This window comes from Drechmeria coniospora, chromosome 03 (genome assembly GCF_001625195.1).
Source record: "Drechmeria coniospora strain ARSEF 6962 chromosome 03, whole genome shotgun sequence".
NCBI classification, from domain to species: domain Eukaryota; kingdom Fungi; phylum Ascomycota; class Sordariomycetes; order Hypocreales; family Ophiocordycipitaceae; genus Drechmeria; species Drechmeria coniospora.
The window spans coordinates 3164732-3179896 of NC_054391.1; the positions used below are offsets into that span (position 1 = coordinate 3164732).

Below are 15165 nucleotides of genomic sequence, written 5' to 3' on the forward strand. Positions count from 1 at the left end.
GCTAGGACGGGCTTGATGTCAGAGCCAGAGGCCGATCTCAAGACCAAAGTCCAGATCGCTGCCAATCTTTTCCCTGCATCTCACCCGCCGCCCATATACACGGCCACACCGCTCGTGGTGCCGTCCCTCCAGAACACCATCAATATCGTTGGCGGCATGGTCGCCACTGCCACGACACTGGCCGACCCCAACGTCATCATGGCCGATCAAGGCCAAATCCTCGACCCTGCCACTGCCGGTGCCGGTGATGAGCTGGCCGGCCATCATGACGACATTGTTGTAGATGACGACAGCCTCAATGACCCGTATGATGATGGCGACATCCACGAAGCTACCTCCCTACCCGCGGCCCAACCGCAGGCCGAAGTGGTCGATGGTAACGATGACTATGCCAGGACTTTCGACTCGCCCATTGAGCCGGAAGTGGAGGACGCGCAAGACGCGACCGAGGCGTCCCAGAGTGTACCAAAGCCAATGCAGCCAGAATCCCAGACCGTTTCGGCCCCGGTCGATCCCTTGAATGCTGATGGACGACCCTCGAGCGTTCCCGTTCAAGATGCTGCCCATGACGCATCTGCCATGGCTGATCAGGGTGATCTCGCTCCTGCTACCGTCGATGACCTGGCTGCCCAATCTCAGGTACAGACAGATCCCGCCCTCGTCGCAACGGGCCCATCGCAAGCTCCAGGTGAGCCGGAGCCACAGGTTTTCGCCGGCTCCGTTGTCTCGTCAGCCATCCAAAACCAAGACGTGGTCGAGACGGAGTCTCAAGGTTCCTCTCTTGATATCCAGCAGCTCGTGGCTGACCTGACCAGCCAAGCGGCGCAGCCCGGCCCCGGTGCTGATCCCTCTACCACATCTGATGTGATCGCAGACGCATCCGCCGTTCCTTCCTTTCCGATTCCATCTCCTGCATTGCCATCGCCCTCGACTCTTCCCCCGAGACCTCCTCTGCCTCAGTCCATCCCTCAGCCGTCTGTCGCGGACCATCCTGACCAGTCCCATGTTCCGGCCTCCAACGGCGGCGCCATTCCGTCAACTCCAACTCAGCCGGCTTCTCACGCTGCTTCTGGGACCGAGGTGACGTCCATGGAGGTGGCGGCTTCGGCCACCTCCTTGACTGCTCAGCCGCTCCAAGCGGAGGAACCCGATTACCAACGCCAGTGGGAGCAGTTCACGACGGATGAAAGCCAGTACATATCCGAAGCGAACTGGGAGCGCTTTCCCGAAGGCTCTCGCATCTTCATTGGTACCATCCCCTCTGCTGGATACGGTCATCAGAGCATGGCGCTAACATTCTCTATCTGCAGGCAATCTCTCCAGTGACAAAGTCTCGAAAGAGGAGGTCTTCAAAGTCTTTCACAGATACGGCAGGGTTGCCCAGATTTCGATGAAGCAAGCCTATGGCTTCGTTCAATACCACACCTTGGACGAGGGTCGTGCAGCCATGGAGAATTTGCAAGGAGCCGAGATACAAGGCCGTCGCATTCGTGAGTACATGACTCCACCGTTCTACCTCGTTGGCGATGATTCAACTAACTGTAAGCGTACGTGTAGATCTCGAAGTGTCGCGACGACAGAAAAAGTCCAAAAAGGATCGGGCACGAAGTCCCGACAGGGGCAGGGGGCGTGATGCGGGCCGCAGAAATGAGAAGCAGCAGCACCAGGGCCGGGACGAGCACCGACAAGGACGCAACCACTCGCCGAGGCGGAACGATCACCACCGTAGGGACGAGGGTTTCGGTCGAGACCGCGGCTCCTACGATGGCGGCCGAGGGAAACGGGGCCGCTCACGGTCCCCAGCGTACGGTCGGAATGATCGGGAATCCTACCGGAGACGCAGCCCTAGCCCGTACTCGAGGCCTCAGCAGGAGCCCGAGCTTGACCTGCCTCGCAGGTACGGCGCCGACATCCCAGACGTGCAGCTCATCCTCCAGCCGGACGTCAACCGCGACTTTGCCACCTGGGTCGAAGGGGCTTTCAAGGCCAAGGGGCTCAAGTCTGAAATCATGTATTTGCATCCTCGGATGCCCAAGGAACAGATTGTCCAGCGACAGGCCGCCGAGGGTGTGCACGCCGTCGTGGACTTGGACTTTCGCGCCCAGTCTCGAGGACGCATCCCCGTTCAAGCCTTCGACCGCTCCGCAGGAGGAAGCAACGTCCGGTTCGACCAGTATCTGGATTTGGACCCGCCCACTGCCGCCGAGGTCATTCTACGCGCCAAGGCGTCCGGCAACCCGAGCTACGGCCAGGGTTACGGTCCCGGTGGTGGATACTCGAACCAGTACGGACAGCAGCCCTCCCAGCCGTCCGGCTATCCCGGTGCCCAGCATCCCGGCATGTACCCCCAGCAGCAGCAGCAGCAGCAGCAGCAGCAGCAGCCACATGCTCCCCAGGGCGCGGTGGACATTGCCAACCTGATGGGACAGGTTGATAACGCGACGCTCCAGCGGCTCCTGTCGTCAATACAGCCTTCCCCGAGCGGAGCCCCCGGCGCTCCTACTGCGTATGGCGCTTCCGTCCCGGCAGCGAACGCACAGGTTGACATCCAAGCTATTCTGGGCAGTCTCGGCGGCGGCGCCCCTTCTCCGGCACACGCTCCTCCGCATGGCCTGTACACTTCTGCCTCTGCTCCCTCTTACGGCGCACAGCAACCGCCAAACGCGGCGCCCGGGAGCGGCGATCCAGCAGCGCAGGCCCAGGTCCAGAACATCATGGCCCAGCTGGCACGCTATCGGCAGTGATTTCGCGGCAGATGTCAGGCAAGATCCGGTGCTCGCCATCTTTTCCTTCCTACATGGCCACTGCAGTGTGACGGTTAGATTCTTTTCGTTCATGCATCTCGGTGCCCTATCACTGCTATTGTCTCTTCGCGGCGGCACTACTCATGGTTGGCGTTGGGGGGGCAGAAGATTCTCACAGCTCAGGTACTAGCTCACTGAAATATTATGCATCTCTTCCGAGGAACATGGCTTGCCTAATGCAGAGCGGGAGAAACGGCTCACCAGCCAAAGGTCTCGTTGTGCCACCAAATATTTCGCCCCTTGATCGCCCATGACGTGACGCATTGTTTTGCCTTGGCTGCCATCTCGTTTGGCCCGCAGACAATAATGGCAATGGGTTCTTCAAACCCCTTGCGAAAGGTGTCATTTACAATCTTTTCCACATCCGGTCGCCCACTATTACCGGCACGGGGCAGAGCGTCCATCTCCATGGCCCCCCGGCCCGCGCCATGCTCGCCAGGGGCGAGGTCGACGCTCGTGTCGGCAGTGAGGAAGATTTGGACGTGCTCATCCTCGAGGATGTTTTTGCCTCCGTCGGCGCTGGAATCGGGCACCCACGCGGTGTCGGCGGCGCTGCGGACGGCCCAGATGAGCTGCGTCTTAGCAGCAGGCGACTCTTGCCGTATGGCCTGGTAGACTGGCAATGCGAACGTCGCGCCGACGCCTCCCGTGATGATGAGAATTCGCGCCGGGCCCCAGTCGAGCAGGCTGCGAAAGTGCTTGCCCATGGAGCCATAGGGGCCCTCGATGGCGAGGGGAATCTTGCAGGGGTCGGAAGCAGAGGAGTGGGCTGAGGATGCGAGTTGATGAAGGGCAGTGGTCATGGGTCCCTGGCGGGTTCTAGCTACGAGCATGATGCTACCGTCTTCGTCGTTGACCGCGGCCACAGTGAAGGGGTTGGAGAGCATGTCCAGGACGGCCGAGTTGGAGGCCAGATTGGCGCTTGATCGACTGCCCGAGGGGATGGCCAGGTATACGTGCATTCCGGGGAACGCGCTGAAGGAGGCGAGTTTCCGACGGGGCACGGTGGCAGAAATCTTGACGAGGTTTGTGCCGGGTATCACCTCGAGGGAAGAGGACGTCTGTACGGTGGTGAGGGAGCGGACGGTGACGCCAATGATGAAGATGGCGACGGCTTCCACGATATACAGTCGAGCGGAAGGGGCGTGGAAGAAGATCAAGACCGGAATGAGCGAGGAAGCGGCCATGTGGGTGATGAAGAACAGGCGGTACGAGTACTTTCTCGCGGCTGCCGAGGATGTGGCAACGATGGCGTGCATGGCAAGCGAGGACACGACGCCGGCAAAGACTATGGGCGCGAAGAATCGTTTGAACCAGATGCCCGCACGGAGGAAGTAGGCGTTGTAGAGAAGGATGTGGATGATGAGGAGGGCGTAGATGATTCGGCCGAGGACGCGGTGGAAACGGTTGACCTGCTCGTGGGAGGATCCAAAGGCCCAAGCAAAGGGATTGAGAGGCTTGAGGGCCATGAGATATTGTATGGGAAGCTGGGAGACGGCGACGGTGCCGAAGCGCTTGGTGAGATGGAAGTAGTCTGGGACGGGAACGGTCAGCCTTCGGCTCCGAACCAGGCGATGGTGACGAGGGGGCAAATATCAAGAGCGCTCACCGTTTCCCGTGCCCATGATGCAGAGGGCAAGCAACCAGGCGGTCCACACGAGGCCGACGAGCCACTCATGGCGCTGTCCCCAGTGCGCGCCGGCGAAGCGAACGTCGTGCTGCAACGACCAGAGAAGCGCGCGCCATCGGGCGGCGAGCTGGCCTGCGGGGGCGCGCCGGTGGGCCTTGACGATGGGCGAGTGAGGGACCTGGGCGTACCGCCCGCGGTCATCAGCCTCTGCTCCCGCCTCTCCTGCTGCTGCCGCCGCTCGTCTCGCTCCCAGGCCGGATCTTGCGGCCTGGTGGCGGACGAGACGGAAAAGAAGGAAGAGCAGGGCCGGGGCGAAGGCCGAGAAGTGGGCGATGCAGGCGTAGAGGTCGAGCGTGTGACGACGCTGCAGCTTCTCGTCGTCGGTGAGGCTGGGGAAGCCGTACGGCCAGCCCATCTTGGCGACGGTGAAGAGGCTGGACGTTGTGGGTGGTGATGGTGATGTGTGGTTGATCGGTGCCGCCATCAGAGTCCAGGTCAGCTCCCGATGGTACGCCGAGTACGTACTAGCAGGTACCACTACGGCACACCGCAGTCGCACCAAGCTGGACACGTACCCAGTACGTCATACCTTGGACTCCCAAGTCCTCATCAGATTCGGCCGCCTTGATCATGTCAACTCCACTCGATGAAGCCTTCGGTCGAGTCTACTTATTGAGCAGGCCATATCCTTGACAGTTCAAGGACTGTCTTGTGGTGACTCTTGTCTGGTTCCGACGTCAATGGTGGGAGGGATCGCACGACCATCGTCGACATGTCGGCATATCGGGCGCGATGTTTTCCATCATTGGCGATTTCACGTCGTAAACTATCTTTGAGAACAGGCTGTGACTGACAGTCGGAGCCTTGTTATTCCAGTCCGCGACAAACACCTCGCCAGTCCAAACGACTTCCATTGTTTTGTCATGACCGAGCCATTGATAGGGTACCTTTTCAAACTTGGTTAATTTCATCTTCGTCGACGTACCCGCGCAGGTGGCTGTAAATGTAATTCCTAGTGAAATGCGCACAATGCGTCAAAAGATATTCTCGAGTGTGGAAATGAGGGCGCATACCTTGAAATCGCCACTGGTCTCGTCGATAATGTCTGTATTCCTCCAGTATCGATATTTCCTCCATCCTGCGTATATCGACCGTCTGGGTACCGAACATATCCTTGAGGTTCACGGTGCCACGTTGGACGTATCCTGCATCAAGGGACTCCCCTTCCCCGAGGGCAACTTTCGTCTTGTTCTTGGCGTTGCCTTTCTGGAAAGTAAAGAATAGCGCATCGCCAGTCCCGGCCAGGATTTCGTTTGCTATTTTAAATTCGTACTCGAGCGTATCGATGGTACCGCAGGGTGTCATGACCCAATCCGTACGGTTGACGGGAATTGTCCCAACATCGGCCCACCGGAAGGGTGCGCGGCCCCATCCGCCCGGATGTTGATACCACGTGTTGGTGGAGAGTATATCGCTTCGTACCTCGAAGCCTGGTGTGATGCATTGCGCGCGCAGGGTGATTCCTGCAAATGCACCAAAATTAGACTCTCTTTTCTCTTTCCGTATCTCATAGGGTCGTACGTTGAACCTCCCAAGCGTCATTAAACTGGCCGCCAAACAACTTGAAGAATTTCCCGCTAGCAGCGAGCGTGACGTACTGGATCCCGTCAAGATCAATCGCATTCGAGTCAAAGGCCGACTTCAAATCTATCGATAAGCTCGTGCTGAAATTTCGGTCGGGATTGTAGGTAACTGGGACGGTATGCGAACCAGCCGGACCGGCGAGTGTTGCCTGGATGTAGTCCCAGGTGCCCGCTGCCCAGTGGTTGGACAAGGCAAAGTCAAAGTCGAGGGTCGTTATTTTGCCGCAGATGGCCGATAAATCGCTGAAGGGTTTCACAATAGATTGCAGCTGGGCACACCTGTGAACTTGGGGTGTCGTCAGTCGTCTCCCGACAAACGACGTTGGTGACCACGGGAGATGGGGTGCCGTGCATGACAAACCTTCTTTCTGGCCGCCATCTGGCGGCCGAGGTGCACCAAGAATCGACCGTGGTCTGCGCTGGAAGGCCAGACCTAAACCCAACGAAAGGAGGCTACTGCACTGGAATTCGGACAAGGAGTTTCTGAGGATTCTGTTGTAGGTGTTCTCGTCGAGCGACCCGAGGTCGACTCGTCCAGAATCGGGATCAAAAGCCACGCCGGGAATGTCCATCGGGCCCTCGGTGGGAGTGCTTGTCTGGCCGTGACCGCCACCGTCAGTTTCCATGGGTTCGTCGGTTCGGCCGCCATGCTCCGCGTTGATCTCCATCGCTTCTTCGGCACGGCCATGGCTCGCTTCGCGGGTGTCCATCGGTTCGTCCGTATCGCCCCTGTTCTCTCCACTGTCCGTGTTCGTCGGTTCCTCGGCATGGCCATGGTTCGCTTCATGGGTGTCCATCGGTTCGTGTGTCGTCGTTGACAGAGCCAAGATCCGCGCCTCTTCCCGCGCAGCGCGAAGCATCTGGCGAACGCCCTGGATCCGGCTACGGACGAATTCTCCTTGAGAAGAGGACCAGTCGACATAGATGTACTCGCAGATCCAGGAACGCGTCACTTCTCGGGTAACATCGACGCCGTTAGGGTCCGCCTGGAAATCCGTAAAGGTCGCGTACGGCATTCCAACGTTCCTGGGGAAATTGTGGCAACCGTCAACTTCGGCCGACTATACGAGGAGGCCCCTTGATTGCACTCACCTGCCAATGACAACGTGGAGGGTTTGACTTCCTCGGGGAAGATAGGTGACGGCCACTAGACGACGCAATCGCCTACGCCCCCGCGGAAATGCCCGGCCGTACCACACGCAGTGGGGGAACCGGTCCGGACCCGGCGCCTGAACCTGGCCTCTCCCTCGTATTGTGTAAATGCGGAGGGAGAGTCCGAGTCTTTCGATGGCGAGCAACACATCGTCTCGCGACATACCAGGTCCTCCTCGCCGAGGGGCAGGAAAGCCGGCGGCGACGGCAGCCTCCTCCACCGTAGCGTTCAGAAGCCTTGCGCAGGATACAAAGAAGCAATCAGCCGGCGCATCGTTTTCAATCAGCCAATCTATGAGGACGACAGGCGGGAACCATCGTTGATCGGCCGTGCTCGTACTCGCAGTGTCCTCTTCCTCATGGTCAAACCCATCGTTGTCTGCACCGTGTGTCCGTCGATGGAGCGGCTTCACCTTGGCTGCGACCTCTATGTGCGCATGCGACATTAGCTCCATGCTAGAACTTTCATGCGGGCCTGTACAAGCAGGCATTCATATATACCAAACAATCACCATGACAGATATGGATGCAGATATGCGTTGGACGGACGTGGGCCAGGAAGCAGCCAAACTCTTCCTTGTTAGAGCAACAATCCCGAAACGAACACCTGCTCCTTCCTGTCAAGGCTAACAGAGGATGGGCTTACTGGCACTGTCGTAGCTGGTGGCAGCTTCATCGTGAAGAGCCCAGACGTCAGGCAGCTTTTCTACCACGGGTGTATGGCCATCCGGAACTCGAACGACGATGGCAGCGGCATGTGGAATGCCGAGGATTGCGTGACCAAGGAGTAGGAGCGAGGACGTTCGCATAGTAGGTTGGAGCTTTCAGGACGCAGGAGGACGTGGGCGTTTTCCTCTGCTCCTCAAGGAAAGGATAGCGTGTCGATGGGAAGGAGAGGAAAATCGAAGGGATCATGCAGTCCGATGGACGACGGCAGCTGGCAGTGGAGGAACGTGCGAAGACATTCAAGTGCGTGCAAGTAAGTAAATACATGTACCTACAGCGCAATAAGCAGAGGCAAGTATACATACAGCACATGTACATTCATGTACTTGCACATACGAGCATGTACTCTGAATTCTTGTATACAGTGTGCATGTGTACATATCCATGGCCTTGGTTGGGGGAAGGAGCCTGGGGTTCGTGTCGACAGCGGGAGAAGATATTCATCATGATGGGAGCATGATCCATGGAGAGAGAGCGACTATTATTACTGGTGCTCCCAAACGGGTACATGGGTTTGGCTGACCTACTGCACACTTGCAATCACTTGACAACACTTCCAAAGCACATCAAGGTGCAAATATGAATGATGCATGGATGCATTTGTGCAGGTGAGTAACTAGGTCATTCCTTGCATGCGTTCATGCTGAAACTATTACACATGGTGACAAACACACTCTAGAAAAACATGCAAAAGTCAGCCCAAGAACCGGATTATTGTTCGGAGTACGGAGCATGTACCATAAACCGACCTGGATACTCCGTATTACTTGTATGTAATATACAACAAGTATTAGTTGGTGAACAAGTATTATGTACGGAGTAGATACTACTTAAATTCCTTGCATGTAAGTACTTGTGTCTACAGGGTATTACTCGTGGTACGCGGACAGGGAGCCAGGGCATATTCTCCACAATCGGCGACGGTGAGCAGCGCAGCAGCTCCTAATTACGGGGCTTGATTTGGCGCTCTACAGTAATTAATTACTCCATACAATCAACGTACGGGTTGTTGTACCTGTGAGTGTACATGAAATTGACATGAAATTAAAGAGTACTGTAAGTACTTACATACCTAGTAGAAAGTACTAAGCCAACTAAGTACCTACTAAGGAAACAGTCCAGTACTTGGAAGCACCCACTCCGTACTGCACTGTACAGTAACTGCGCTGTATACCTTAGTAGTAGTAGCCGTAACTGCGCTGCAATGCAGTAACTGCGCTGCAAGTACAGCGCTTTGTACTAGGTACCCGGCACCGCTACCTCCTCGGTTGTTGTCGAAACTGCCAACAATCGCCATCCGTATCATCCGTACTGAATACTAGGTATGTACCGTAGTGTACTGCAGTTCTCTTCTGATGACCTTGTCACGATATCGGCTACTACGGGCTAGTGCTGGGTGTTGCCATGGTTGTCAGGGCTAGAGGTATAATGAATGAGTATTACTCGTACGGAGTAAGTACTTATTGCACGAACATTGGTTAGCAGTGGGGATGAACATTTCATACGTCAACCATGTAATACCTGTACTCAGTACATGCAGACACAGTAAGTACTTACATAAGTATAAAAGTAAGTACTTACTTGTACGTATGTACAGTATATTAGTACAATACCGAATACCTGTTGCTCGTGGTCATGCCTGAACTCGGTGCTGGTCCTGCCCGAACCCCGTTCGCATGCGAATACATGCCATGGAGGAGGCCATTCTGGAGGAGGCCAATGTCGCACACTTTGGTGATCCGACCGGAAGCCTCCGCGGCATGTCTCCCCTACTCCTGACCATGGATAATGAGCCTGGCATAGGCGGTGCCGGCTCGGCACGCACAAAAAGAAGGAGAAGGGGGGGGGGCATGGTCCTTCACACTCGCCATTGATTGAACTGCTTGTCTGGCAGCATATCGATGTGATTTGTAGTCGAATACGAAACAACACTATGGGCAAGCCGACCCGGCCCCGGAGCCGTTGATATCTCGACAAAGGGAACTCTACCAGCCCACAAACCGCACTCGCAGTACGCGCACTTTGTGCCAGAAACTGCCATCCGATCCGACCGTCTGACTCGTGCGTCCCGTCCATGCATACCCATTGCAACCAAGAGAACCAGATACGCCCAAAATGTGTAGCCAAGCGTCACCCCTCGAGCGCTTCCTGTTCTTTTCCAACCGACGCGAGAACGTGGAGAGTTTCACAACGTGATAAGCGATGACGAAAAATAAAAAATAATGAATAACCCTGGTGGAGGGAGGAGAAAAGTCAAAGGAAAGAAGCGAAGAAAGCCAGCGGTCGCCTGCCATGCACATGAACTTTGCCCCCTCGGGCAGATCTGGAAACGCCGTGCCGACACGGGGCTAGCCGTTGCTGCCTCTCGCTGGACGGTTGGCGCAGCATGGTATTCAGAAACATGCACACGACGCAACCCAAACCTGAAAGGAGGACTTGGCCGGCGGGCGGGATGTATGCTGAAAAGATGGGGCGAGACGGAGAGGAATTGGAGGCACGGGTATGACTCGCAACAGGACAAAAGAGAGGAAAGAATACAAGAATCCGTCATGGCTCCCCAAGAGCTATCCAGCATCGTCTAGTCCTCCAAGACGCAGCAGTGTTTCGAAAAAGAAAAGAAAAAAAGAGGTCCTCGCAGCGCGCTGCGGCGGTCGCGGAGGGCCTGAACTGACCTGACCAAGTTCCCCTCTGCTCGACGGATCGCACATGGTTCCCATGTACGCACGCGGCCGTCGGCCACCTCTTCCGAGGGCAACGCCTACTGCGCGATGCTCTCGGGGCTCATCATGCCAATCGTGTCGTCCTTGTCCGTTTGGCTCGTCCCGGCCTGGCTCTGCATGCTGTCCGTCCGCTCCATGCTAGCACCGAGCGCGAGCACGGCCGGGTTGGGCGGGGCGCCGACGTTCGCCGGAGCGCCGGCCTTCTTCTTCGCCGGCGTGTTGTTGGCCGAGCCGCCTCCCTTCTCGGGCGTCGCCTGGGCCTTGGCCTCGGCCGCCGCCGCCGCGAGCTCCATCTTCTTCTTCTTCTTCGCCATGGCCAGCTGCTCCTTCGGCGGTCGCTTCTGCGCGGATATGATCTTGCCGCTCGCGCCGAGCCGCGGACGGGGCTTCCTCTGCTTCACCGGAAGATCCTCGTCCTCCACCAGCGGTTGGTCGCCGTTAGCGTGCAGCTTGGCGAGGAAGAAGTTCTTGACCAGCCCGATCTGGTCCTGGATGTTCTCCTTGGTCACCGCGTCCGACGGAGCCAGCGCGTCGAACAAATCCGACGAACCGCCTGCCGTGGATTGCGACTGCATCTGGTACTGGCTCCGCACTCGGCTGTGCAGGAGGTGGAACGGCACCGAGAAGGAATCGAGTCCCATTTCCTTGTCGAGGCCGAGGGCGCGGAAGCCGAAGAAATCCTCGCCGAGGTCGTCGGCGAAGTCGCCGCTCATGAACTGGTCGCTGCCGTCCTTGAAGGCCCCGACGCCGTCGGCCCCGGCCTCGGCCGAAAGGGCGGGCCGCAGCAGGTCCGTGAGGTGCAGCTTCATGCGCTCGTGGAGGACGCCGAGCTTGCTGGTGAGCCGATCCATGTCGTCGTTGGCGTAGGCGTCCAGCGAGGCCACGTCGTGCCCGTTCTCCTCCAGCGTGTGCAGGAGAATCTCCTCGGGCGTGAAACGTGACCGAACCTTGGGGCCTGCCTCCGTCTGCACCGTCGCCTTCTCGCACTCGCGGTAGATGTTGAAGGTCCGGACGATGGTCTGGAAGTAGTCGGCCGTGATGCCCGTCAGCGTGTCGAGTGCCGACGGCTGCACCTCCTCGAATCCGGTCGTGTACAGGATCTTGGCCACGGACCGCTTCAACGCGTCCTGGCACGCCTCGGGCGCCATGACCGGTCCGTCGTCGGCGATGAAGTGAGGCTCAATGTCCTGCTCCACAAAGGGGTCCGTGTTGGACTTGGGAAACTGGTTGGAATAAACCTGCGACTGAACCTGCATCTGCTTGATCACCGAGATCTTCGTCGCCAGCCTGCGCGTCTCCTGGATCTGGTGGATGTTGCGGTCCATCTTTTTCGTCAGCTTGCTCGGCGGCGCCACGAACGAACCGGGCGGCACGAGGTGCAGGAACCGCTCGTGCTGGTTGATGACCTGGCCGTCGCCGTCCTCGATCCATTGCAGGTTCGTCTGGATGTCAGGAATGTTGCTCAGGGAATCGTAGTAGTCGGGAATCACCCGGTCCGCTTCTTCCTCGATTCCTTCGGCCAGCGTCTCCGACGCCTTGTTGCCTGCATCCTTGGCCGTGCTGATCGAGCTTCCAAGGTGGGGGTGGTTGGCGATGCCAAGCGCCTCGGCCTCCTTCTGGTTTCTCAAAAACCTTCTCATGCCGCCTTTGCTCCGAAGCAACGCCGGGGCGTCGGCGTTGAGGCTGTTGTCCCTGAACAAAAGATGGCGCTCCTTGGCCACCAAGGCGCGGTCCTTCTTCGTCGTCTGCTTCCATATCTTGTACTCCTCATCTTCGTACGCTTGCTCGGCGGCTTCCCCGAACGCTTGGTTCAGCGCCATGCCGTTGAGGCTAGGTCCGTCAATGTCCATCGCGTCCGGGTTGCTGGCGACGCCCGAATTCCCGTTGGCCGTGCCGCTCGGGGTGATCGAGCCGCCCACCGGCGGCGTGGCGAATCCGTTGCTGCCATCCATGGCCTCGGAACCTTCTCTTCCCGCCTTTCCCAGCAGGCCGTTCAGCTGCAGCACCGGCTTCTTGTCCACCGGCGTCTCCTCCTTCTGGTCGCTTGGCGCCGTTCTGGACTTGCTTGCTCCTTTGGTGGCTGCCGTGCGACCACGAGACGACATTATCGGCTCGTCGTCGGAGTCGTCGCCGTTGTCGTCGTCTCCGCCGTTTTGTTTGCGCCGCTCTTCCGCCTCCACTTCGGCGCGGGAGCGGATGACGAGATCGGGAATCAAGGGGATGAGCTTCTCTGCCTCTTTTCTCATGCCATTGGCCATCCGACGCAGAGGGTGGTTCATGTCCTGGTTGTACTTGAGACAGTTGTCCCAGATCAGGTTGAGGTCGACGACGAAATCCGCCTTGGATTTGTACGTCAAGGACTTGATCTTCTTGGTCATTGTGCCCAGGTCCATGGGGTTCTTGATGACTGTTCAACTTGTCAGCTGGCGACGCCCAGGGCTCCGCGTTCACCGGGTGCCACGTACGGTTGTAGTAGTCGGGCGCATCTCTTTTGTTGACTCGCGTGAGGAAGGGTGTGGAATACTCCGTGTGCGCCTTGAGCTCTGTCAAGACCTTCTCGAGCGCCTCGTACAGCTCCTCTTGGTTGACATTCTCCTCGCTGGCCCATTTGCTTCGGTTCTTGCGAACCTCGTTCATGAGCAGCCGCAGCTCGGCATCGGATGCAAGCACCTGGTCTCTCTTCAAGTCTATTCGAGCAATCAGATGCTTCAGGGTTAGACTGGAAGCGCCGAGGTTGGCGCTGCTGAGTGTGCCTTGGCCAGCCGCTTGAGCGCCCGTCGGATTCGACGTGTTGTTGTTTTCCATCTCGGCCTGGAGCTGCTTTTCCGAATCCTCCAACCGCTGCTGCTCAAGCATCGCCGTGCGATCATTCTCCAGCGTGTGAAAAATGGTGTGAAAGCTTTTGCGCGCCGCCAGTTCCGTAATTATTCTGGTCTCCTCGATTGTTTTTATGCCACCGTCAGCAACCTTGTCTTTTCGCTGCGAATCGTCCTGACCCTTGATCCTGTCTGCCAGCCTTCCGGGGGAGTTGACCGACTGGACTGGTGAGCTTCCCGACTTGGAGGGCGACAGCAGTGATCCGGAAGCGGCGACGGCAGCGTTCTGCGGTTTCGCCGTTGGCTGCACGGTTTCTGCTTCCCCCTCCTCTTCTTCTTCGTCGTCGTCATAGTCGTCTTCGTCAATTGAGCGCTTGGCCTTCTTCAAAGGCGGTTCCTTGACTGGCTCGTGATCGCTTGTCGGGGGGGGCAAGCCGGTGGAGGAGGTAGGGGGAGCTTTACGCTTCAGACCCGCAATCGCGCCGAGATTGTATGAACCATCATCGGCAAATAGCAGCGCAACCTTTTCTTCGGTCTTGCGATATAAATCGGCAAAAAGGGCGCGACGGTTTTCATCTTCGACATCGATAGGTGCCTCAGGCATCAACCCCAAGGAGTTGTCGACTGGGGTCTGGGTGCGCCCCGAGCCATCGTCGAGGTGATTCAAGGAGCGAATACCGGTTGCTTGGTTCAATGCCGGAGGCGGCCAGGCGGACTGGCCATTGGGGAGCGACATTTTAGGCCCGTGGCGATGGGAGCGACGACACGGCGCGTTGTCGCCATGCGCGGGGATATGCGCTCGCGTAGGGCCGAAACGAGGGCGATTGATGATATCACAACGTCATTGGCCAAAGTAGCGACATCGACATAGATGGTGGACGTGATTTTGCGACGAACGGCGTTGCGCTGGTGGAGCGTTGATGGCTCACGTTTGATGCGTTTTGGCGGTGGATCGTGAGTTGAGGTTGACTGAGGACTTGGGGTAAAGCGTGATTGCTGCCGCCCTGGCCACGCTGGGGGAAGAGTTTGGCGGGGCGAGACTGGAGGAGCAAGGACTAGACTAAGCAGGTATCAGTTAGGTATCTTGTAGCAAGGCGCTATTGGGAGAGCGCCAGCACCGTTGGTGGACAATCGTCCCCCAGAATTGGAAACGAAAACCGAAGGCAGAGATGACTTTTCCAAAATGACCTTAAAACCTGGGAGTATGAAGTGTCTAAAAAAGTTGGCAACCATGAACAAACTGGTCGTCGGAGTGCGGGCTCGGCTACCGTAGACAAGAGCATGCGGCGTACTCTACTGTACTCCGTATAATATGCTGTCGGTATTTTCATACTTGAAGTAGGTGTACAAGTACTTGTGCAGATACTTAAGTAAGTACTTGGAGTCCCAAGTGCCAAGTATCTTACAGGACAGCGTTGAGCACGTGACCAACTACACAGTACGATTCCACGACAAGCTCCTGAGGTTGATTGAGCGGCTCAGGATTTCCATGTGATAACAAATCCTGAACCAAAATTTGCATAGTCACAACACTTCGAGCTACAAGTCATTTTCTCTCGGTTCTATTTCCGTGTGCGCATGTATGTACAAGTGTATACAGTTGTGTTGTGGTTCAGTTTGCACTACTCCGAACCGCAACCGGCGCTGGAGAGGCGATTCCATGTGAAGTACAAT

General features: G+C 57.3%; 3 protein-coding genes across 3 annotated transcripts; 1 reads left to right on the top strand and 2 right to left on the bottom strand.

Moving 5' to 3' along the window:
- Positions 1-15: 15 nt before the first annotated feature.
- On the top strand, positions 16-2744 carry DCS_06689 (uncharacterized protein; the record flags this gene model as incomplete). The annotated part of the gene is made up of 3 exons (XM_040803977.1): positions 16-1249; positions 1311-1490; positions 1558-2744. The coding sequence occupies 3 exons, from the start codon at positions 16-18 to the stop codon at positions 2742-2744; spliced, it is 2601 nt and encodes an 866-aa protein (XP_040654081.1).
- Positions 2745-3001: 257 nt separating this feature from the next.
- On the bottom strand, positions 3002-8038 carry DCS_06690 (Ferric reductase, NAD binding protein; the record flags this gene model as incomplete). The annotated part of the gene is made up of 11 exons (XM_040803978.1): positions 3002-4338; positions 4414-4971; positions 5024-5099; positions 5194-5277; positions 5420-5431; positions 5508-5539; positions 5598-5957; positions 6016-6363; positions 6439-7103; positions 7170-7656; positions 7876-8038. The coding sequence occupies 11 exons, from the start codon at positions 8036-8038 to the stop codon at positions 3002-3004; spliced, it is 4122 nt and encodes a 1373-aa protein (XP_040654082.1).
- A 2675-nt stretch (positions 8039-10713) lies between these two features.
- On the bottom strand, positions 10714-14227 carry DCS_06691 (transcriptional activator spt7; the record flags this gene model as incomplete). Its single annotated transcript, XM_040803979.1, has 2 exons — positions 10714-13082; positions 13141-14227. The coding sequence occupies 2 exons, from the start codon at positions 14225-14227 to the stop codon at positions 10714-10716; spliced, it is 3456 nt and encodes a 1151-aa protein (XP_040654083.1).
- Positions 14228-15165: the final 938 nt, after the last annotated feature.